This window comes from Lepidochelys olivacea, assembly GCF_965140295.1.
Source record: "Lepidochelys olivacea isolate rLepOli2 genome assembly, chromosome: 23".
In the NCBI taxonomy this organism is placed as follows: Eukaryota; Metazoa; Chordata; order Testudines; family Cheloniidae; genus Lepidochelys; species Lepidochelys olivacea.
Window position 1 is genome coordinate 8,257,846 of NC_140433.1, and position 23,958 is coordinate 8,281,803.

Below are 23,958 nucleotides of genomic sequence, written 5' to 3' on the forward strand. Positions count from 1 at the left end.
CAGGGAAGCACTTATCCAACTAATGGGAAAATACTTTATCACTTCCGGACTCCGACCCCTGGCTGCCCAGGTACAGGCGGACTGCTTAGTCTGCCAAAAGAATAACCCCCGACCGGGACATCCTGTGCCACCAGCTGCCCTAGAACCCACTCCGGGCCCCGGACAAGTGTGGCAAATAGACTTTACCGAGTTTCCCCGGACCCAAGGGTTCAAATATCTCCTTGTCATAGTGGATCGGTTCAGCGGATGGCCAGAAGCCTTCCCATGCCGTAAGTGCACTGCCAGAACAGTGGCCCTCAAGTTTGTTAGGGAGATCATTCCTCGCTTTGGACTCCCCCTGTGGATGGAATCTGACAACGGGACACACTTCACGTCAAAAATCATTCAAAGCATCTCACATGCCTTACAGATCCCCTGGAAACTCCATACGCCCTGGAGACCGCAAGCCAGTGGTGTAGTGGAGCGTACCAATCAGACCCTTAAACGGCATCTCTCAAAAGCGTGCCAAGAAGCCTCACTGCGATGGCCTGATGCTTTGCCCCTCGTCCTACTCCATTTCCGCGTTCTCCCAAAGGGTAGATTAGGGCTCAGTCCCTTTGAAATTATGTTTGGAAGGGCATGGCCTATGAATGGCACCCCGGTTCTGTCAGGGGAATGGGAGTTGGGTAATGTTTTTTTGTCACAGTATATGTGTTCCCTGTCTGCTGGTCTCTTGTCTCTTCACAGGTATACCAAGGATTCCCAGCCTCTCCGCTTGGACTCTCCCGTCCACTCCTTACAGCCCGGTAACTCTGTGCTTGTTCGCACCTGGAAAGACGAGCCTCTCCAGGAAAAGTGGAAAGGACCCTATACCGTCCTGCTGACCTCCCATACAGCGGCAAAGATCGAGGGACACAAGAACTGGATCCATCACTCTCGTCTGAAGGCAGTACCCGCCCCCTCGTCAGCAGAACAGTGGACCGTCCAACCTGCTGACTCCTCAGCTAGTGACGATCTCGGGCTAAAGCTACTGTTTAAAAGACACAAATAGCGGGCACCTTAATGCTAAAATGGGCCCACCCAGGTATTGGAGATCCTGGGTTGGGAAGACTCTGGTCATAATTAATTGGGTAACATTGTTATTCTCTGTATTGGTATTTCCAAACTGTGCATATCGGGAGCATAACTCCTTTGTTTCGCTTGCGCACCATGTTGCTAATTTAACAAACCAGACTGATTGCTGGGTATGTGCTCCAACTCCACTATCCCCCAAAACGGGAATGCCCCTTGACATGCTGCCCTTGACCCTAGCAGAATTAGCCACCACCAAAGAGCAGAAAAGAACGGACTCACCATTCTGGAATAAGACCTCTTTACAGCAAGCCACCTATCAGAACCAGGAGTATTCAGTTGCAGTACTCACTGAGGGAGTGTTATGTTTTACCCAAAACCAATCTGATCACTATGGGCATCCTGTGGGGAAAAGCTCCTGTTTTATTACACAGTGGGCTGATGGGTACTGGATAAAAACCAAAAGGGGAGGCCAACAGTGGGGGTGTAATGGTTCCTCCCCTTTTAGGGAAACTCTTACAAATAATCTTACCACAAAAGAAAGGTTTGGAAATATAACTTGCCGTCCAGTTAATATCTCCAATGTAGCAAGCCAATGGTGGGTTTGTAGTGGTCCCTATGGCGAGTGTAATTTGAACGGCACAATTAGAAACGCCCCCACTTGTACCCAATCAAAAAAATAAGATGCCCCCTTAGGGGCATATAAATTGTTGAAAAAAGCCGCCAAAGCAGCCTTAAATATCCCAGGAATCCCCTTAAGAAACAGTCCTTACTGGGCCCTACAGGGTCACTATTTTGTATGTGGCCGAAAGGCTTACAAGGTGCTGCCAGACAACTGGACAGGTAGCTGTTATATAGCTCATGGAGTTCCTCATCTTTCCATAACTGCCACACTGCCCAAAGGAAAGATTAGAAATGCCCGAGACACCTCTGTTGAGTCACGAGAAAAGACCCTGCAGCGACTGACTACGGCATTAGAGGGCAAGATGAAGAATCCCCTCACAACCGAGAAGCTTGTAGGGTGCTCTGTACTGGGAATAGCGCCACTGTTTACCGGACCAGCCATGGCATGCATAGGCTGCTATACTATAAGGCTGCAGATGGTACTTGAGAAGGTGGCCTTAGAGTTAGAGGACTCAGTTAGTGATTTAGGGTCACCAGTAAAAACATTAAATAAAGAGGTACAGCAGCTCAGGACGTTTTCCCTCCAAAACAGGCTGGCTTTGGACTATCTTGGCATCCCAAGGAGGGGTTTGTGCCCTCGTCGCGCCCCGATGTTGTGTATATGTAAATGATAGCAGTTATGAGATCTATGAAAAGGTGGTACAGGCTGAGGCCCATGCCCGAGCCGGAGCACAGGTTGCCTATACTGCCCCAGAGAACGATTGGTTGCAAACCTTGTTTTCAGGCTGGGGTTTGTCGTCTTGGCTTGGTGGTATATTTAGCCTGCTATTGAAAATTCTCTTTCCTGTATTGCTTGTATTACTGGTATTATGCTGTGCGGTATCATGTGTCAGGGCCCTTTTGCAAAAGTTAATAAGTCATTCTTTTCAGGGCTATCAAAAAAGTGCTTATGCAAAGTCCTATTGTAAAGAAATAAGTAGCCCAAGTGAGAAAACTCAGAGCCAAGGTTGTTGAGTGTTCTCAAAGGGGGGAGTTGTTGGGGACACTGGGGCATGGCCACTAGGTAACTCGAGGGGATGGAAGACCACGAGTGTCGATGAAGCCCCCTCGCACTAGGCCCAGGTGTCCTTGGCCCCCCCTCCCGCCTGGAGGCACTCGCAGCAGCTCTGCGTACTAGGCCCAAGTGTCCTTGGCCCCCCCGCCTGGAGGCACACACAGCAGTTATGCTGAGGATCTGCAACAATATGCTGCAGAGTCAGACTGCCTGAAACTAAGCAAGGCCAAACAGGGCAGATATGGAAGAACAATGCTGAATAAAGCAGCTTTATGTAGAGTTTAACAAATGATACAGAGAATCAGGGAACTAGCTGGGAACTGGATTGGCTGGCTATATGGATACTTGGGGCAGCTTGCTATTGGATAAGTATGCTGGGAAAAAGAATGTATAAAAGCCTGTGTAACTTCCTGCTCTGGGTACAGGATTTGAGATTCAAATCTCCCTGTACCTATTTGAAGCTTCAAATAAACTTTTCTGCTTCTCCACCCCGTTGTGATTATTGGGTGTAGCACACCGGGTAACGAACCACTCAAGCTGTTGTTCAGCCTCTCGGCACTGAGTGCCGGCAACACACACAATCGACTATATAAAAACGCTTTCTACAAATCCGACTTCTATAAATTCGACCTAATTTCGTAGTGTAGACATACCCATATAAAGGTACAAAAGCCTCCCACCTGCTGCCCCCAGCCCCACCCCCATTTCACCCCATCCATGAGGCCCCAGCCCTGCCCTGCCTCTTCCTACCCCTTCCCCACCCCCAATCCAACCCTTTCCCTGAAGTCCCAACCCCAACTCCTTCCCATCCCTGCCCCTATTCCAACCTCTTCCCCAAATCCCCGCCCCTGCCCTGCCGCTTCTCCGCTTCCTCCCCTGAGCACGCAGCTCCCCGCTCCTCTGCCATCCCTCTTGGAAAGCGCTAAGAGCCACCAAACAGCTGTTTGGTGGCGAGAAGCACCTGGAGGTAGGCACAGGAGCTGGGACACAGCGTGCTGGGGCGGCGGGTGAGGGGAGCTTGGCAGCCGCAGGAAATAATTCCACAGGATGCATACGGCCCACAGGCCGCATGTTTGAGACCCCTGGTATAGGCTCTAGTCAACGTAGTTTGATTTTATTTCCCATGGAACAATTTCTTTCCAACCCTTCTCCTTGCTACCCCTCGAATCTCTACTCTCTGTGAAATCACTTGTCCTTGGTGTCACTCTGAAGGGATCTAGAGCTGTGTGTTGATTGGGGCAGAGATGGGAGGTGGAGCTGGTCACCTTGGGGCCCTGTTCCTTTGGGAGCAGCAGATCTGTGACTGCTGTGAGTGCCCTGTGGGACAGGGACTAGGTGCTGCAGGGGGACGCTCGGAGGACCGAGGGGTGAAGTGTGCCTATTGCCAACCTGGAAGGAGGTCACTCCCCCACAAAAGGCCTAGAGGGCACAGCTTGTGTGGCGTGTGGCCGAGGCAGTTGGGGAGCTGCCCCTCAGTGGGCACAGACAAGGCTTCCTCATGCTAGGTGCCCATGGAACTGCACTGGGGCATTAGGGCCAGCACAACTACAAATGGAGAGCGCCCCCTACTGACATCCCCCTACCAACAGCACAGGCCCCCTAGCACTGCACTAGGGCACTGGGGCCAGCACTGACTTCAAGGGGAGAGCATGAGCGTCCCCTACTGAGCCCCCACACCGCTCCCTACAACACACAGGGTGGTAGATGAAGGTTACCTGAGCACACAACACCGGCATCTTCTCTGTGGTTACAGTTATTGTCTCCCCAAGGCCGAGCCCTGCATTCGGTGAGGGAAGCTTCTATCCCTGTGCAGTGAACGTCATCCAGCCAGATACGGTCTGATCCTCGCCCAAATCGAGCCCCTCCTGGGGCTGATAACGCCGTCCCACAGCCCAGCTGCCTGCACACGACTCTGGCCTCAGTTAAATCCCAGCTGTCATCACACACGGTTCCCCACTGCTGGTTGTGAAGCACCTCGACTCTCCCAGAGCATCTATTCAGACCGTTCACCAGTCGGAGCTGAGCCACTTCCGAGATGCCAGAGTCTGCAAACACCCCAAGGGAATAAACACTCAGGGAGGTTCCTGTGCATCTGATCAGTAGTGATGCTGGGGAACGTAGAACCTCCCACTGACAGGTCTGAACAACCTCTGCAACAGCCTGTTAAGGGTTCACTCTGTCACGGAGTGTGGGGGAGTCCAGGCCCTGCACCCCTCTTCCTGGGATTCACTGAGACTCTCAGCCAGCCAGTAAAACAGAAGGTTTATTGGACAACAGGAACACAGTCCAAAACAGAGCTTGTGGGTACACCCAGGACCCCCTCCGTCAAGTCCTTCTGGGGGAGCAGGGAGCTTAGACCCTAGCCCTGGGGTTCCCTGTGTTCCTCCCCCCAGCCCCAAACTGAAAACTAAACCCACCCAGCAGGTTCACTGCTGCAGTCTCCGTCCACATTCCTGGGCAGAGGTGTCACCTCCCCCTCCCCCTTCTGGCTCAGGTGACAGGCTCTCAGGTCTCCCATCCCCAGGCACATTCCCAGGTCAACACTCCCCCCTCCCTGCTGCGTCACATCCTCACACACTCCCTGTCAATTAATCGCAGTTAACTCACGCGATTAACTCAAAAAATTAATTGTGATTTTAAAAACTAATCACTATTAATCGTAATTTTAATCGCACTGTTAAACAATAGACTACCAAATGAAATGTATTAAATATTTTGGATGTTTTTCTTAGCCCTAACTTGTATCTGCCTATTTGAAACCTAGGATGCAGATCCTGGACTAGGCTTAACAGGCCCCAGACTGGACTGGCCAGAGGAATTGCTGCAATGCAGAGATTTGGCTTAGCCCGCTCTTCTCAGTGTATCTGTAGGGCACCAATACAGATGGTCACACACGTGATGGAGGAGAGACCTGTTAGAAGACGGGACTTTGAGGATGCACAATCAGATGGCTGAACAAGCTAGATGGAAGCAAGATCTGAATGACCTCTCCCCTGACAGCTAGTGATGAGCTGAGGAGGGGGAAAGGATTTAGGACCAGACGGTATTTATATGAACACACCCACTCTGCATAGTATCCAGCAGAAAGAGCTGTGTTGGCTGGTGCTGGGTTACAATGCTCTGTAATGAGCTTCCCACCCTGCTCCCTACAACACGCAGGGTGGTAGATGAAGGTTACCTGAGCACACAACACCGGCATCTTCTCTGTGGTTACAGTTATTCTCTCCCCAAGGCCGAGCCCTGCATTCGGTGAGGGAAGCTTCTGTCCCTGTGCAGTCAACGTCATCCAGCCAGATACGGTCTGATCCTTGCCCAAATCGAGCCCCTCCTGGGGCTGATAACACCGTCCCACAGCCCAGCTGCCTGCACATGACTCCAGCATCAGTTAAATCCCAGCTGTCATCACACACGGTTCCCCACAGCTGGTTGTGAAGCACCTCGACTCTCCCAGCGCATCTACTCGGACCATTCACCAGTCGGAGCTGAGCCACTTCTGAAAGGCCTGAGTCTGCAAACACCCCAAGGGGATAAACTGTCAGGGAGGTTCCTGTGCATCCGATCAGTAGTGATGCTGGGGAACGTAGAGCCTCCCACTGATGGGTCTGAGCAGTCTCTGCAACAGCCTGTTAGGGGTTCACTCCCTGTCGATTAATCGCAGTTAACTCACGCGATTAACTCAAAAAATTAATCATGATTTTAAAAAGTAATCATTATTAATCGCAGTTTTAATCACACTGTTAAACAATAGAATACCAAATGAAATGTATTAAATATTTTGCATGTTTTTCTATGTTTTCAAATATGTTGATTTCAATTACAACACAGAATACAATGTGTACAGTTCCTACTTTATACTATTACCGTTAAAGTTGTTTTATCCAGCATGCTGGGGAATGGGGGATGCTGGTAAATGAAAAATGCCAGTTAACTAAGAGGGAGGGAGTTTGGGTGCGGGAGTGTCTGCGGGGATGGGGGTTGGAGCATGGGAGGGGGTGTGGAGCACGGGTTCCGCGAGGAAGTTTGGTTGCGGGCGGGGGCTCGGGACAGGCAGTTGGGGCACGAGATAGGGTGCAGGGTGCTGGATCTGTGGGCCATTCACCTCAGGTGGCACCCCAGAAACGGCAACTTGTCCCACCTGCTCCTAGGCGGAGGAGCGGCAGGTGGCTTGGCGCGCTCCCTCTGCCTGCAGGCACCACCCCCGCAGCTCCCATTGACCGTGGTTCCCAGCCAATAGGACCTGTGCAGCCAGCACTGGGAGGGGCAGCATGCTGAGCCACCTGACACGCCTCCGCTTAGGAGTAGCCAGACTCCAGGACAGGTCGCCGCTTGCGGGGAGCCATCCGAGGTGAGCGGCCCCTGGATTCATAGATTCATAGATATTAAGGTCAGAAGGGACCATTATGATCATCTAGTCTGACCTCCTGCACAATGCAGGCCACAGAATCTCACCCACCCACTCCTGCAAAAAATCTCTCACCTATGTCTGAGCTACTAAAGTCCTCAAATCATGGTTTAAAGACTTCAAGGTGTAGAGAATCCTCCATCAAGTGACCTGTGACCCGTGCCCCATGCTACAGAGAAAGGCGAAAAACCCCCAGGGTCTCTTCCAATCTATCCTGGAGGAAAATTCCTTCCCAACCCCAAATATGGCGATCAGCTGAACCCTGAGCATGTGGGCAAGAGTCACCAGCCAGATACCCAGGAAAAAATTCTCTGTAGTGACTCAGATCCCACCCCATCTCACATCCCATCACAGGCCATTGGGCCTATTTATCATGAATAGTTAAAGATCAATTAATTGCCAAAATCATGTTATCCCATCAAACCATCTCCTCCATAAACTTATCAAGTTTAATCTTGAAGCCAGATAGGTCTTTTGCCCCCGCTGCTTCCTTTGGAAGGCTGTTCCAGAACTTCACTCCTCTGATGGTTAGAAACCTTTGTCTAATTTCAAGTCTAAACTTCCCAATGGCCAGTTTATATCCATTTTTTCTTGTGTCCACATTGCTACTGAGTTTAAAGAATTCCTCTCCAGTATTTATCCCTCTGATATATTTATAGAGAGCAATCATATCTCCCCTCAACCTTCTTTTGGTTAGGCTAAACAAGCCAAGCTCCTTGAGTCTCCTTTCATAAGACAGGTTTTCCATTCCCCAGATCATCCTAGTAGCCCTTCTCTGTACCTGTTCCAGTTTGAATTCATCCTTCTTGAACATGGGAGAACAGAACTGCACACAGCATTCCAGGTGAGGTCTCACCAGTGCCTTGTATAGTGGTACTAACATCTCCTTATCTCTACTGGAAATACCTCGCCTGATTCATCCCAAGACTGCATTAGCTTTTTTCACTGCCATATCACATTGGTGGCTCATAGTCATCCGGTGGTCAACCAATACGCCAAGGTCTTTCTCCTCCTCTGTTACTTCTAATTGATGCGTCCCCAGCTTATAACTAAAATTCTTGTTATTAATCCCTAAATGTATGACCTTACACTTCTCACTATTACATTTCATCCTATTACTATTACTCCAGTTTACAAGGTCATCCAGATCCTCCTGTATGGTATGCCGGTCCTTCTCTCAATTGGCAATACCTCCCAGCTTTGTATCATCCGCAAACTTTATTAGCACACTCTCACTTTTTGTGCCGAGGTCAATAATAAAAAGATTAAATAAGATTGGTCCCAAAACCAATCCCTGAGTAACTCCACTGGTAACCTCCATCCAGCCTGACAGTTCACCTTTCAGTATGACCCGCTGTAGTCTCCCCTTTAACCAATTCCTTATCCACTTTTCAATTTTCATATTGATCCCCATCTTTCCCAATTTAACTAAAAAGAAAAGGAGTACTTGTGGCACCTTAGAGACTAACCAATTTATTTGAGCATAAGCTTTCGTGAGCTACAGCTCACTTCATCGGATGCTTACTGTAAAAAGTGTAGAAGATCTTTTTATACACACAAAGCGTGAAAAAATACCTCCCCCCACCCCACTCTCCTGCTGGTAATAGCTTATCTAAAGTGATCACTCTCCTTACAATGTGTATGATAATCAAGTTGGGCCATTTCCAGCACAAATCCAGGTTTTCTCACCCTCCCCCCCCCCACACACACACACAACCCACTCTCCTTCTGGTAATAGCTTATCTAAAGTGATCACTCTCCTTACAATGTGTATGATAACCAAGGTGGGCCATTTCCAGCACAAATCCAGGGTTTAACAAGAACGTCTGGGGGGGAGGGGGGGAGGAAAAAACAAGGGGAAATAGGTTACCTTGCATAATGACTTAGCCACTCCCAGTCTCTATTCAAGGCTAAGTTAATTGTATCCAATTTGCAAATGAATTCCAATTCAACAGTTTCTCGCTGGAGTCTGGATTTGAAGTTTTTTTGTTGTAATATCGCAACTTTGGAGTGGAAATCTATCAACTGCATGAAAAAACTTGCACAGATACAGACAGACATCCTCTTCCTTTCCAAATGCAAACAGATGGACATCGTACCAAAAGGACTGAAGGTAAAAAATCCATTACAATCTACATACCACACAGACTGTGCTGACAGCTTGTGCCACACGCTCTCAAAGAAACTGCGGAATCACCTGATCAACATCCTCTACAGCAAACAGGGAAAGATTAAGAATGAGCTCTCAAAAATGCATACTCTCATAAAAAACCAACCTTCCACACAAACTTCCTCGTGGCTGGACTTTACTAAAACTAGACAAGCCATTTACATCACACACTTTGCTTCTCTACAAAAGAAAAAGGACACTAAACTTTCTAAACTACTACATGCCACAAGGGGCCACAGCAATGGTTCCCTCAACCCACCCAGCAACATTGTTAACCTATCCAACTATACTCTCAGCCCAGCAGAAGCAGCTGTCCTATCTCGGGGCCTCTCCTTCTGCCCCTCCACCCCCACGAACATGATACAGTTCTGTGGTGACCTAGAATCCTATTTTCGACGTCTCCGACTCAAGGAATATTTCCAACATACCTCTGAACAACATACTAATCCACAGAGACCTCCCTACCAACACTACAAAAAGAAGGATTCTAGGTGGACTCCTTCTGAAGGTCGAAACAGCAGACTGGACTTCTACATAGAATGCTTCCGCCGACGTGCACGGGCTGAAATTGTGGAAAAGCAGCATCACTTGCCCCATAACCTCAGCCGTGCAGAACACAATGCCATCTACAGCCTCAGAAACAACTCTGACATCATAATCAAAAAGGCTGACAAAGGAGGTGCTGTTGTCATCATGAATAGGTCAGAATATGAACAAGAGGCTGCTCAGCAGCTCTCCAACACCACTTTCTACAAGCCATTACCCTCTGATCCCACTGAGAGTTACCGAAAGAAACTATAGCATTTGCTCAAGAAACTCCCTGAAAAAGCACAAGATCAAATCCGCACAGACACACCCCTGGAACCCCGACCTGGGATATTCTATCTACTACCCAAGATCCATAAACCTGGAAATCCTGGGCGCCCCATCATCTCAGGCATTGGCACCCTGACAGCAGGATTGTCTGGCTATGTAGACTCCCTCCTCAGGCCCTACGCTACCAGCACTCCCAGCTACCTTCGAGACACCACTGACTTCCTGAGGAAACTACAATCCATCGGTGATCTTCCTGATAACACCATCCTGGCCACTATGGATGTAGAAGCCCTCTACACCAACATTCCACACGAAGATGGACTACAAGCTGTCAAGAACACTATCCCCGATAATGTCACAGCTAACCTGGTGGCTGAACTTTGTGACTTTGTCCTTACCCATAACTATTTTACATTTGGAGACAATGTATACCTTCAGATCAGCGGCACTGCTATGGGTACCCGCATGGCCCCACAGTATGCCAACATTTTTATGGCTGACTTAGAACAACGCTTCCTCAGCTCTCGTCCCCTAACGCCCCTACTCTACTTGCGCTATATTGATGACATCTTCATCATCTGGACCCATGGAAAAGAAGCCCTTGAGGAATTCCACCATGATTTCAACAATTTCCATCCCAACATCAACCTCAGCCTGGACCAGTCCACACAAGAGATCCACTTCCTGGGCACTACAGTGTTAATAAACGATGGTCACATAAACACCACCCTATACCGAAAACCTATTGACCGCTATTCCTACCTACATGCCTCCAGCTTTCACCCTGACCACACCACACGATCCATCGTCTACAGCCAAGCTCTGCGATACAACCGCATTTGTTCCAACCCCTCAGACAGAGACAAACACCTACAAGATCTCTATCAAGCATTCTTACAACTACAATACCCACCTGCGGAAGTGAAGAAACAGATTGATAGAGCCAGAAGAGTTCCCAGAAGTCACCTACTACAGGACAGGCTTAACAAAGAAAATAACAGAACGCCACTAGCCGTCACCTTCAGCCCCCAACTAAAACCCCTCCAACGCATTATTAAGGATCTACAACCTATCCTGAAGGATGACCCAACACTCTCACAAATCTTGGGAGACAGGCCAGTCCTTGCCTACAGACAGCCCCCCAACCTGAAGCAAATACTCACCAGCGACCACATACCACACAACAGAACCACTAACCCAGGAACCTATCTTTGCAACAAAGCCCGTTGCCAACTGTGCCCACATATCTATTCAGGGGACACCATCACAGGGCCTAATAACATCAGCCACACTATCAGAGGCTCGTTCACCTGCACATCCACCAATGTGATATATGCCATCATGTGCCAGCAATGCCCCTCTGCCATGTACATTGGTCAAACTGGACAGTCTCTACGTAAAAGAATAAATGGACACAAATCAGATGTCAAGAATATAACATTCATAAACCAGTCAGAGAACACTTCAATCTCTCTGGTCACGCAATTACAGACATGAAAGTTGCGATATTACAACAAAAAAAACTTCAAATCCAGACTCCAGTGAGAAACTGTTGAATTGGAATTCATTTGCAAATTGGATACAATTAACTTGGGCTTGAATAGAGACTGGGAGTGGCTAAGTCATTATGCAAGGTAACCTATTTCCCCTTGTTTTTTCCTACACCCCCCCCCCCCGACGTTCTTGTTAAACCCTGGATTTGTGCTGGAAATGGCCCACCTTGATTATCATACACATTGTAAGGAGAGTGGTCACTTTAGATAAGCTATTACCAGCAGGAGAGTGGGTTGTGGGGGGGGTGGGGTGAGAAAACCTGGATTTGTGCTGGAAATGGCCCAACTTGATTATCATACACATTGTAAGGAGAGTGATCACTTTAGATAAGCTATTACCGGCAGGAGAGTGGGGTGGGGGGAGGTATTTTTTCATGCTTTGTGTGTATAAAAAGATATTCTACACTTTCCACAGTATGCATCCGATGAAGTGAGCTGTAGCTAACGAAAGCTTATGATCAAATAAATTGGTTAGTCTCTAAGGTGCCACAAGTACTCCTTTTCTTTTTGAGAATACAGACTAACACAGCTGTTACTCTGAAACCAATTTAACTAATAATTCCCTAATTGGCACCGTATCAAACGCCTTACTGAAATGTAGGTAAATTAGATCCATTGCGTTTCCTTTGTCTAAAAAATTTGTTACTTTCTCAAAGAAGATCAGGTTGGTTTGGCACGATCTACCTTTTGTAAAACCATGTTGCATTTTGTCCCATTTACCATTGACCTCAATGTCCTTAACTACTTTCTCCTTCCAAAATTTTTCCAAGACCTTGCATACTACAGATGTCAAAGTCTACAGGCCTGTAGTTACCCCAATCACTTTTTTTTCCTTTCTTAAAAATAGGAACTATGTTAGCAATTCTCCAGTCATACGGTACAACCCCTGAGTTTACAGATTCATTAAAAATTCTTGCTAATGGGCTTGCAATTTCATGTACCAATTCCTTTAATATTCTTGGATGAAGATTATCTGGACCCCCCGATTTAGTCCCATTAAGCTGTTTGAGTTTCGCTTCTACCTCAGATATGGTAATATCTACCTCCATATCCTCATTCCCATTTGTCATGCTACCATTATCCCTAAGATCCTCATTAGCCTCATTAAAGACTGAGGCAAAGTATTTGTTTAGATATTGGGCCATGCCTAGATTATCCTTCACCTCCACTCCATCCTCAGTGTTTAGCAGTCCCACTTCTTCTTTCTTTGTTTTCTTCTTATTTATATGGCTAGAGAACCTTTTACTATTGGTTTTAATTCCCTTTGCAAGGTCCAACTCTGCTTGACTTTTAGCCTGTCTCACTTTATCCCTACATGTTCTGACCTCAATAAGGTAGCTTTCCTTGCTGATCTCTCCCATCTTCCACTCCCTGTATACTTTCTGCTTTTTCTTAATCACCTCTCTGAGATGCTTGCTCATCCAGCTTGGTTTACAACTCCTGCCTATGAATTTTTTCCCCTTTCTTGGGATGCAGGCTTCCGATAGCTTCTGCAGCTTTGACTTAAAGTAATCCCAGGCCTCCTCTGCCTTTAGATCCATACGTTCTTCAGTCCAATCCACTTCCCTAACTAATTTCCTTAATTTTTGAAAGTCAGCCCTTTTGAAATCGAAAACCCTAATTGCAGATTTCTTTTTGTTTATCCTTCCGTTCAGTTTGAACTGAATTAGCTCATGATCACTTGAACCAAGGTTGTCCCCTACAACCATTTCTTCTATGAGGTCCTCACTACCCACCAAAACCAAATCTAAAATGGCATCCCCTCTAGTCGGTTCAGCAACTACTTGATGAAGGAATCCATCAGCTATCGCATGTAAGAAAATCTGAACCCTTTTATTATTACTAGCACTTGTCCTCCAGTCTATGTCTGGGAAGGGAAAGCAGTGGATGTATTGTATCTTGACTTTAGCAAAGCTTTTGACACTGTCTCCCACAGTATTCTTGTCAGCAAGTTAAAGAAGTACGGGCTGGATGAATGCACTATAAGGTGGGTAGAAAGTTGGCTAGATTGTCGGGCTCAGCAGGTAGTGATCAATGGCTCCATGTCTAGTTGGCAGCCGGTGTCAAGTGGAGTGCCCCAGGGGTCGGTCCTGGGGCCGGTTTTGTTCAATATCTTCATAAATGATCTGGAGGATGGTGTGGATTGCACTCTCAGCAAATTTGCGGATGATACTAAACTGGGAGGAGTGGTAGATACGCTGGAGGGGAGGGATAGGATACAGAAGGACCTAGACAAATTGGAGGATTGGGCCAAAAGAAATCTGATGAGGTTCAATAAGGAGAAGTGCAGGGTCCTGCACTTAGGACGGAAGACCCCAATGCACAGCTACAGAATAGGGACCGAATGGCTAGGCAGCAGTTCTGCGGAAAAGGACCTAGGGGTGACAGTGGACGAGAACCTGAATACGAGTCAACAGTGTGCCCTTGTTGCCAAGAAGGCCAATGGCATTTTGGGATGTATAAGTAGGGGCATAGCGAGCAGATCGAGGGACGTGATCGTCCCCCTCTATTTGACATTGGTGAGGCCTCATCTGGAGTACTGTGTCCAGTTTTGGGCCCCACACTACAAGAAGGATGTGGATAAATTGGAAAGAGTCCAGCGAAGGGCAACAAAAATGATTAGGGGTCTGGAACACATGACTTATGAGGAGAGGCTGAGGGAACTGGGATTGTTTAGTCTGCGGAAGAGAAGAATGAGGGGGGATTTGATAGCTGCTTTCAACTACCTGAGAGGTGGTTCCAGAGAGGATGGTTCTAGACTATTCTCAGTGGTGGAAGAGGACAGGTCAAGGAGTAATGGTCTCAAGTTGCAGTGGGGGAGGTTTAGGTTGGATATTAGGAAAAACTTTTTCACTAGGAGGGTGGTGAAACACTGGAATGCATTGCCTAGGGAGGTGGTGGAATCTCCTTCCTTAGAAGTTTTTAAGGTCAGGCTTGACAAAGCCCTGGCTGGGATGATTTAATTGGGGATGGGTCCTGCTTTTGAGCAGGGGGTTGGACTAGATGACCTCCTGAGGTCCCTTCCAACCCTGATATTCTATGATTCTAAGTTGAAGTCTCCCATGATCACGCAGTTTCCATTACTATTTACTTCATTAAAAACATTAAAGAGGTCTCTATCCATATCCAAATTAGATCCCAGCAGTCTATAGCTCACCCCAAGCACTATCCCAGGGGAGGCTCTGGTAGTTTTCTTCCCCAATGTGATTTTTGCCCAGACAGACTCTGTCTTATCCATTCCACTGCTTCTTATTTCTTTACAATCTACCTCATCATTGATATACAGTGCTACTCCACCACCTCTACCTTTATTTCTGTCTTTCCTAAACAGCACATCCCCTTCAATACCCGCAGTCCAGTCATGACGACTAGGCCACCCTGTTTCTGTTCTCCCTAGAATATCCGGTTTCACTTCCTGCACCAGTAGCTCTAGTTCCTCCATTTTGTTACCTAGGCTCCTCGCACTGGTGTACAAACATCTTCATTTTTGCTGTTTGGCCTGGCTCACATTCTGTACCTGATTAGGCACGGTCACTCTACAGCCAGTATGACCTATTAGTCTGGTATCCACACTGCCCTTCCTCCTTGGATCCAACTTGGATCCAACTGGATCCAACACCCCGCACCCCCTCTCCTGTACTAAGCCCCCTCCCACACCCAAAGTCCTTCCCAGAGCCCTTGATCCGCACCCCATCCTGCGCCCCAACGCCCTGTTAGCCCTGCACCAACCGGACTATAAATCAGCATTTCAATGAAAATCAGAAATGCTGATTTATAGAGCTTTCCAGTTGGTGAAGTGTTGGATAAAACAGCTTTTACTGTATTTTGGATTAACAATATTAGCGCTGTAAAAATGGTAAAAGAAATAGTATTTTTCAGTTCACCTCATACAAGTCCTGTAGTGCAAACTCTTTACTGTGAAAGTGCAACTTACAAATGTAGAATTTTTTTTGTTACATAACTGCGCTCAGAAAAAAAACAATGTAAAACTTAGAGCCTACATATCCTCTCAGTCTTACTTCTTGTTCAGCCAATCATTCGGACAAACAAGTTTGTTTACACTTTCAAGAGATAATGCTGCCTATTTCTTATTCGCAATGTCACCCGAAAGTGAGAAGAGGGGTTTGCATGGCACTTTTGCAGGTAGCATTGCAAGGTATTTACGTGCCACATATGCTAAACATTCACATGCCCCTTCATGCTTCAGCCACCATTCCATACGACATGCTTCCATGCTGATGATGCTCGTTAAAAAAGTAATGTGTTAATTTAATTTGTGACTGAAATTCTTGGGAGAGAATTGTGTATCTCCTGCGATGTATTTTACCGGCATTTTGCCATATCTTTCCTATTACAGTAGTCTCGGATGATGATTCATTACATGTTGTTCGTTTTAAGAACACGTTCACTGAAGATTTGACAAAACGCAAAGAAGGTACCAATGTGAGATTTCTAAAGCTAGATACAGCACTCGACCCAAGCTTTAAGAATCTGAAGTGCCTTCTAAAATCTGAGAGGGGCGAGGTGTGGAGCATGCCTTCAGAACTCTTAAAAGAGCAACACTACAATGCAGAAACTACAGAACCTGAACCACCAAAAAAGAAAATCAACCTTCTCCTGGTGGCATCTGACTCAGATGATGAAAATGAACTTTTGTAGGTCTGCACTGCTTTGGATCGTTATCGAGCAGAACCCATCATCAGCATGGACACATGTCCTCTAGAATGGTGGTCGAAGTATGAAGGGACATATGAATTTTTAGCACATCTGGCACGTAAATATTTTGTAACCCTGGGTACAATAGTGCCATGTGAATGAATGCCTGTTCTCATTTTCAGGTAACATTGAAAACAAGAAGCAAGGAGCATTATCTCCTGCAAATGTAAACAAACTTTGTCTGACAAACAAACTTTTGTCTGTCTGAACAATTGGCTGAATGAGATATAGGACTGAGTGGATGTGTAGGATCTACAATTTTACATTGTTTTATTTTTGATTGCAGTTATTATTTGTAAATCATTCTCCTTTCCTGATAAAGAGATTGCACTACAGTACTTGTATGAGGTGAATTGAAAATATTATTTCTTTTGTTTCTTTTTTACAGTACAAATATTTGTAATAAAAAATTAATATAAAGTGAGGGTATGCTATTATTGTGTAAAGGTGCGATTAATTGCATGTTTAATCATGATTAATTTTTTAATCTCACAATTAATTACGATTTTCATAATAACTTGACAGCCCTACTCCCCACCACGACCATGCAGTCACCTGTGGGGTGGACCAGGGTAGATGAGAGACAGGGCACAGAAATTCATGGGCTGTGTAGGAGAGGAAGTGAGGAAGAACCCTGTCTCCAGCCACATCATTGGGGCATATTACAGGTTCAGGAGTAATTAGCTGAGATGGAAATCACCCGGAGTGATGGTGGTAGGAACCCCACACTTCATAAAGGGATCCCTCAGTGGCTACAGGATTCATTCAACCCCAAATCCCATAAATGGAACCCATGGTTACCCAGCACCCCATTCGTGCTGTAGTGGGGCAGGGGAATCACAGCGATCAGCGACGAGGAGGGTCTCTCACAGAGGCGCACGTACTGCTCCCTGCAGCGCAGGCCCTAAGTGCTGTGCTGCGGCACTGGGCTCAGCACTGACTGCGAGGGGAGAGCGCCCCCTACTGAGCCCCCATCCTGCTCCCTGCAGCGCAGGCATGTAGAACTGTGTGGGGACAATGGGGTCAGCACTGAGACCGTGGGAAGAGCGACACTTACTGTGACCCCGAACTGTCTCCCTTAGCACCATGCTGGGGCACTGGGGTCAGCGCTGATTCAGGAGAGCTGGGTCTGTGCTGAAAGTTTCCCAGCCCAATCCCTGCACCACCCACAGTGACATGATGGATGAAGGTTACCTGAGCACTCGACGCCAGCATCTTCTCTGTGGGTACAGTTACTGTCTCCCCAAGGCTGAGCCCTGCAATCGGAGAGGGCAACTTCTGACCCTGTGCAGTTCACATTAGCCAGCCAGATATGCTCAGATCCTTGCCCAAAGTGAGCCCCAACGGGGGCTGATAACGCCGTCCCACAGCCCAGCTGCCTGCACACGACTCCAGCATCCTGTAGGTCCCAGCTGTCATCACAGATGGTTCCCCACTTCTTGTTATGAAACACCTCGACTCTCCCAGCGCAGCGACTCGAACCGTTCACCAGTCGGAGCTGAGCCACTTCTGAGATGCCGGATTCTGCAATCACCCAAGGGAATAAACACTCAGCGAGGCTCCTGTACGTCTAATCTCTCGTGTCCCTGGGGAATGTAGCGCCTTCTGCTGATGGGTCTGACCAGTCTCTGCACACAGCAACTACCTATCAAGGGCTCCCCACCACTGACCAGGCTAATTACTGGGGCAGTGTTGAAGTTTTTCCACTCCCCTCCCAGCCAGCTCTCACCTAGTTAGGCAGACTGGACTGCAGTCTGAACTACTGCTCCCACTAGACCACTTAATGAAAAAGATCATCCCCTCCTCCCCCCAGCACTGCCTTGATGTAGAAGCTGGTGGGAACCTCCTGGGGAGCAGATTTACACCCTCACTCTTGGGGCTGGAATTCGCTCCAGTGGGATACTGTGCAGTGCTGGGGGATAGACGCTGCCATAAGCATATTGGTGATTGGGAGATGAACACAGTCACCGGTGTCCTTAGTGGCTGCCTTAGCCTGACATCAGCATCGAATTTACATGTGTTGGCTCCATAGCTCCTGAAAATGTCACCCAGAGTCCATCCCCCTGAGAACCGCCTGGAGAGCAGTGACGGCTGCCAGGAATCTGCTGCGCTCCAGGCTGACAAGGGTTGTGCCCCGTGCAGAGGCAATGCACACTTCCTCCAAGCAGATCGGACCCCTCCTGAAGCAAACACCTGCCCCTGCGATTCCTCCTGACTTGCCACGACTGACTTGGCAACATCGTTTTGTGGCAACCATTGCTGCAGTGGGGTCTAGTGCTGCCAGTCCAGGACCAGTCTCAGATGAATGATGGCAGAGCTGGGCTGACAACTGTGCACTCACAGAGGGGCAGCAACTCTGGGATAGAGAGACTGGCTTGCTCATGGATTTTCAGAAGCCCTAACTTGTATCTGCCTATTTGCAACCTGGGATACAGATCCTGGACTAGGCTTAATGGGCCCTGACTAGACTGACCTGAGGAATTGCTACAATGCAGAAATGAGACTTAGCCCGATATTCTCCGTCTGCCTGTGGGGCAGCAATACAGACAGTCACACGTGGTCGTGGTGGAGGAGAGCCCCGTCAGAAGAGTGGACTTTAAGGATGCACAGTCAGATGGCTGAACAAGCTAGAGATAAGCGTAACCCACACACCTCCTGGGTGTGGTATTGTATCCCATCTACTGGCACTGAGACCACTTAGGAGAGAGCAATTAATGAGTCTGCTCTACAGCCTTAGCTAACAGCCAGTTTGCTTTTAGCTCATGTGATAGAGGCTCATGCACTGAGCTCCAGAGGGCCCAGTTTGATCCTGTCCACGGATGACCAGGGTCTGTCGGCATTACATAAGCAAGGTCTGAATGACCCTCTTCCCTGACAGCTAGTGATGAGCTGGGGAGGGGGAAAGGCTTCAGGACCAGACGGTATTTACATGCACACACCCACTCTGCCTAGATATCCAGCAGACAGAGCTGTGTTGGCTGGTGCTGGGTTACAAATCACTGTGTATTTGAATGCAGGGCTAGTGAAATGTTGTTATCCTGATTGAGAAAAGGGCAGCAGAACTGGGCTTAGCCTGCCCTGACTGAGGGGGTCACCCAAAACTGAACTAAACCCACTAACCAGGGGGCTTAGACACCAGACCCCTATCAAGAGTGAGACGGGGTGGAGATGGGTGTTCCTGCTGAGGCGTGTGGGCTCTGTGTAAGAGGTCTAGGCATAGTTTAATCTGCCCCTCCCCACTCTTCAAAGGTAGAGCTAATTAAGGCTCCATTAGGAGTCTTTTGGGATTAAGTGATCACTAGAGCAGAAATCATCTGCTGTGACACAGTGTTTCTGCCCAGCCTGCTTCAGCACTGAGGTCTCTCCACTAAGAGCTGGGGGGAGCCTCAAGAGAGCAACCTGCAGAGGTCACAGTAGAGAGGCCGGGGGCAGCAGGAGGTGAGGGCGAGCAGAGTGATGAGTGGCTGGCAGGGCAGCTGCCACCAGAGCAAGCACCCAGACAGGAGAGCGAGCCAGGCGCTCTCCTCCCCGCCCCCATGGTGGGAGCTGAACTCACACAGGTGCACCTCTGAACTCTGGGTCTTCACTAACCAAAGACAACCACTGTGAGAGGGGTCAGTGGAGGGACAAGGGAGGGGCACATTAAAGGAACTTTGGGTTGCTGGATTCAAGATCCTGAGGCAAAAGATACTGCCCAGCATAAACTGGGATAGGTGTTTTGCTCATGGTTTTATCTGTTTCCGGCGTTTTCCAAAGTTAATGCTGCTGGGCTTCCCTGCTTTTATTTAAAAAGTTTCTTTTCTGCACTAAGACTCTGCTCACAAGAGGGGAAGCTTTGCCTCGTAGAAGCACCTAGGGGGTGGTGTGTAATTGTCCCCGGTTACTGGGGTGGGTGCTCAAACCAGACCTGTGTTATATTCCTGGAAAGGAACCCCTAGATATTGAACCCGGCCCTGGTCGCTGCCAACTCCACTGGCAGAAGGTTTCATAGATATCGACTTGTGACATACACAAAAGAAGAAGACTCCCTGCACTGACATGCAGCCACTTCTGGGGCAGGACAGGGCAGCTGAGAAACAGGACAAGGAAATATGTATGCTGTGTAGGACAGGAAGTGAGGAAGAATCACATGTCCTACATCTCAGCTCTTGGGAAAATTACAGGTTCTTGGCTTATTTCCTGAGATGGAAATTAGCCAGAATAAAGTGATTAGGAACCGAACTCTTGAGAAATTGGCCCTGGATATTTAGTTTGAGTAAATGGCTGCAGGCTCCATTGACACAAAATCCAACCAGTGGAAGCTGCAGATACCCAGGTCCCCATTGTGGACGCTGGCCCAGAGATAACTAGACACCAACTGGCAGAGAGCAGAGGGATGCCTAGAGTTTTACGGGGATCCCCTAGGTGAGATATATGCACAATAGCTCACCAGAGGTGGCATGTGAGGTCTCTACTAACAGCCAGCAGCCAGCTGGTCTCCCTAATAGAGGCAAGATCTTTGTATGGGACACAGTTGAAGAGAGATGTAAAATGTGGAATATGACGCTCCAGAAGTGTGGAAGTGAAGCTTGTCACCTGCACCATGGCAATCCCTTTGGCTGAGCCAATCAGCACATAGAACAAAGCACAGCCATGGAGACAGGCTATATGCACTGTCTGGGCCCAGTGGGGGCCTGAGAATTTGCAAAGACCAAGGACCCTCAGCACAAGTCTCCAAAGAGAGACCTCCTCTGGGAAGAGACAATGGTCTGTACCTACAAAGAAAGAGGAGAGGGGACAAGAGCTGCCTTTCACCCAGGAGGTGGCTGACAGTGTTTGTCTCAGGAACAGGAGATCACAGCCAAGCCTGGAGTAAAACCCCGGAAGGACTGTGGGGTGAGTGTTGCTCTACCAGACAGAAAAGAATCTCGTTCAGTGAGTCTAGGCTCTAGTCAAGGTGGTTTGATTTTATTGGCCATGGAACCATTTCTTTCCAACCCTTCTCCTTGCTACTCCTCGAAACTCTACACTCTGTGAAATCACTTGTCCTTGGTGTGCCTATGAAGGGATCTAGGGCTGTGTATTGTTTGGGGCAGAGATAGGAGCTGGAGCTGGTCAGCTGGAGGCCCTGTTCCTTTGGGAGCAGCGGATCTGTGACTGGGCGGAACAGGGGCTGGGTGCTGCAGGGGGATGCTCGGAGGGCTGGGGGCTGGAGTGTGCCTCTCACAACCCAGAAAGAAGCCACCCCGTGAGGCCTAAAGGGCACAGCTTGTGTTCTGTAGCCAGGAGAGTCGGGGAGCTTCCCCCCAGCGGGCACAGACAAGGTTTCCTCATGCCAGGGGCCCATGGCACCACACTGGGGCATTGGTGTCAGCACAACTGCAAGGGGAAAGCACCCCCTACTGACACCCCATCCCCCTATCTGCAGCACAGGCCCCTTGACACTGCACTAGGGTACTGGTGCCAGCACGGACTTCAAGGAGAGAGCGCCCCCTACTGAGCCTCCACCCTGCTCCCTGCAGCACAGGCCTATAGAACCGCTCAGGGGAATTAGGGTCAGCACAGCGTGTGAGAGGAGAGCACCCCCTATTGGAACCGCCATATAGCTCCCTGAAGCACAGGCCCCAAGCACCATGCTGGGGTTAGTAACGGTTGTGAGGGGACAATGCCCTGTAATGAGCTTCCCACGCTCCTCCCTGCCACATGCACGGTGCTAGATGAGAGTTACCTGAGCACACAGCACCAGCATCTTCTCCGTGGTTACAGTTATTGTCTCCCCAAGGCCGAGCCCTGCATTCAGTGAGGGCAGCTTCTGTCCCTGCGCAGTTGACGTCATCCAGCCAGATATGGTCTGATCCTCGCCCAAATCGAGCCCCTCCTGGGGCTGATAATGCCATTCCACAGCCCAGCTCCCTGCACACGACTCCAGCATCAGTTATGTTCCAGCTGTCATCACACACAGTTCCCCACCGTTGGTTGTGAAGCACCTCGACTCTCCCAGCGCAGCGACTCGGGCCATTCACTAGTCGGAGCTGAGCCTCTTCTGAAATGCCAGAGTCTGCAAACACGCCAATGGAATAAACTCTCAGGGAGGTTCCTTTGCATCTGATCAGTAGTGATGCTGCGGAACGTAGCGCCTCCCACTGGTGGGTCTGAACAGCCTCCACACACAGCTACCGCCTATCAGTGGGTCTCACTTCCACCACAGATATGCAGCCGCCACAAGGGTGCAGCTGAGAAACAGGCGAGGGAAATCTGGCCCAGTCATTTAGGCAGGACATGGGGAAGAATTCTGCATACAGTCACCATGGTGCCAAATATTAAAGGTTCATGGCTCATCAGCTAAGATGCTAATTGGCCGGGGCAATGGGGTTAGGAGCCTGATGCTTAACAAAGTGACCCAGGGTCCCTACTCCTTGTGAATGGCTGCAGGCTCCATCTGGCACTGAATCTGATCAGTGGGATTCATAGACTCCCAAGGCCCAAAGTGCCCCCTCTGACCACCTAGTCTGACCTCCTGTGTAGCACAGGCCAGAGACCTGCCCCAGAGTAATTCCTAGGGCAGATCTTTCAGAAACATCCAATCCTCATTTAAAGATTGCCAGTGAGGGAGGATCCCCCACAGCCATTGGTAAACAGTTCCAACAGTCAATAATCCTCATCATTACAAATTTGCACTTTATTTGTAATCTAAATGTGTCTCTCTTCAACTTCCAGCCTTCGGATCTTATGAAACACTTTCCTGTAAGATTGAAGAGTCCTCTATTATCACATTTCTGTTCCCCATGATGGTAATTATAGACTGTGATCAAGTGACCCCTTTACCTTCTCTTTGTTAAACTAAACAGACTGAGCTCGTTGCGTCTGTCACCACAAGGCAGGTTTTCTAATCCTTTGATCATTCTCATGGCTCTTCTCTGAACCTTCTTAAATTTATCAGCATCCTTCTTGAATTGTGGGAACCAGAACTGGATGTGATATTCTATACCTTGTGGGAGCGCCCTGTAACCCCCATATTCCTCATTTACATATAATTGTGATATTGCATATAAAGCATGCCACGTGAGGTATCATGGGAAAGGTTATGATCTGCTGAAAGCCATTGTTCCATCTAAATATGTGTATCATTAATGCATATAATATTATAAGAATTGAGTTGTATAGTTTTCACTAAAATATGCTGTGGGTTTGGGAAGCACCCAGATACTAGCTCACCAGAGACAATGACAAAAGAGCTAACAAATGCGCAGGTGGATGTCCAACAACCATCAACAGCCATTGTCCAGCAAGGGAGTTACAATTCAGTGACTCAGCTGCATAAGACCACACCTGGGAAATTGCTCAACCTTGACTGGGGACCAGACTTGCCTGGACTTGTGTTCTCCAAGCACATGGGACTAAGTGTATAAAACAGAACACAGCGGGCCCATGCTTGGCCTTTTCTCCTCCTCCCCCGCCCCACCTATGCTGCAAGCAACAAGGACACTCAGAAGACTGAAGACTCCAACAGAGAAGACTGGGCCAGGTTTCAAGGGCGATATCTGTGTACTAAGAACTGCAATATCCAGTGGAGTGAGAAAAACTGCTTAGTCTA

The 23,958-nt window shown here is 48.4% G+C and overlaps 1 protein-coding gene across 1 annotated transcript in view; it reads right to left on the reverse strand.

Annotated features, from left to right (window-relative positions):
- Window positions 1–22,282, reverse strand: part of SSC5D (scavenger receptor cysteine rich family member with 5 domains) — an 81,493-nt gene extending 59,211 nt beyond the window's left edge. The window contains exons 1-4 of the mRNA XM_084612704.1: window positions 22,093–22,282; window positions 17,580–17,909; window positions 5,907–6,236; window positions 4,444–4,773 (exon numbers count right to left, since the gene is read on the reverse strand). Of these exons, the coding sequence (XP_084468830.1) occupies window positions 4,444–4,773; window positions 5,907–6,236; window positions 17,580–17,909; window positions 22,093–22,261 (1,159 nt within the window). The 5' untranslated portion in view covers window positions 22,262–22,282. The remainder of the gene's footprint in view (window positions 1–4,443; window positions 4,774–5,906; window positions 6,237–17,579; window positions 17,910–22,092) is intronic.
- Window positions 22,283–23,958: the final 1,676 nt, after the last annotated feature.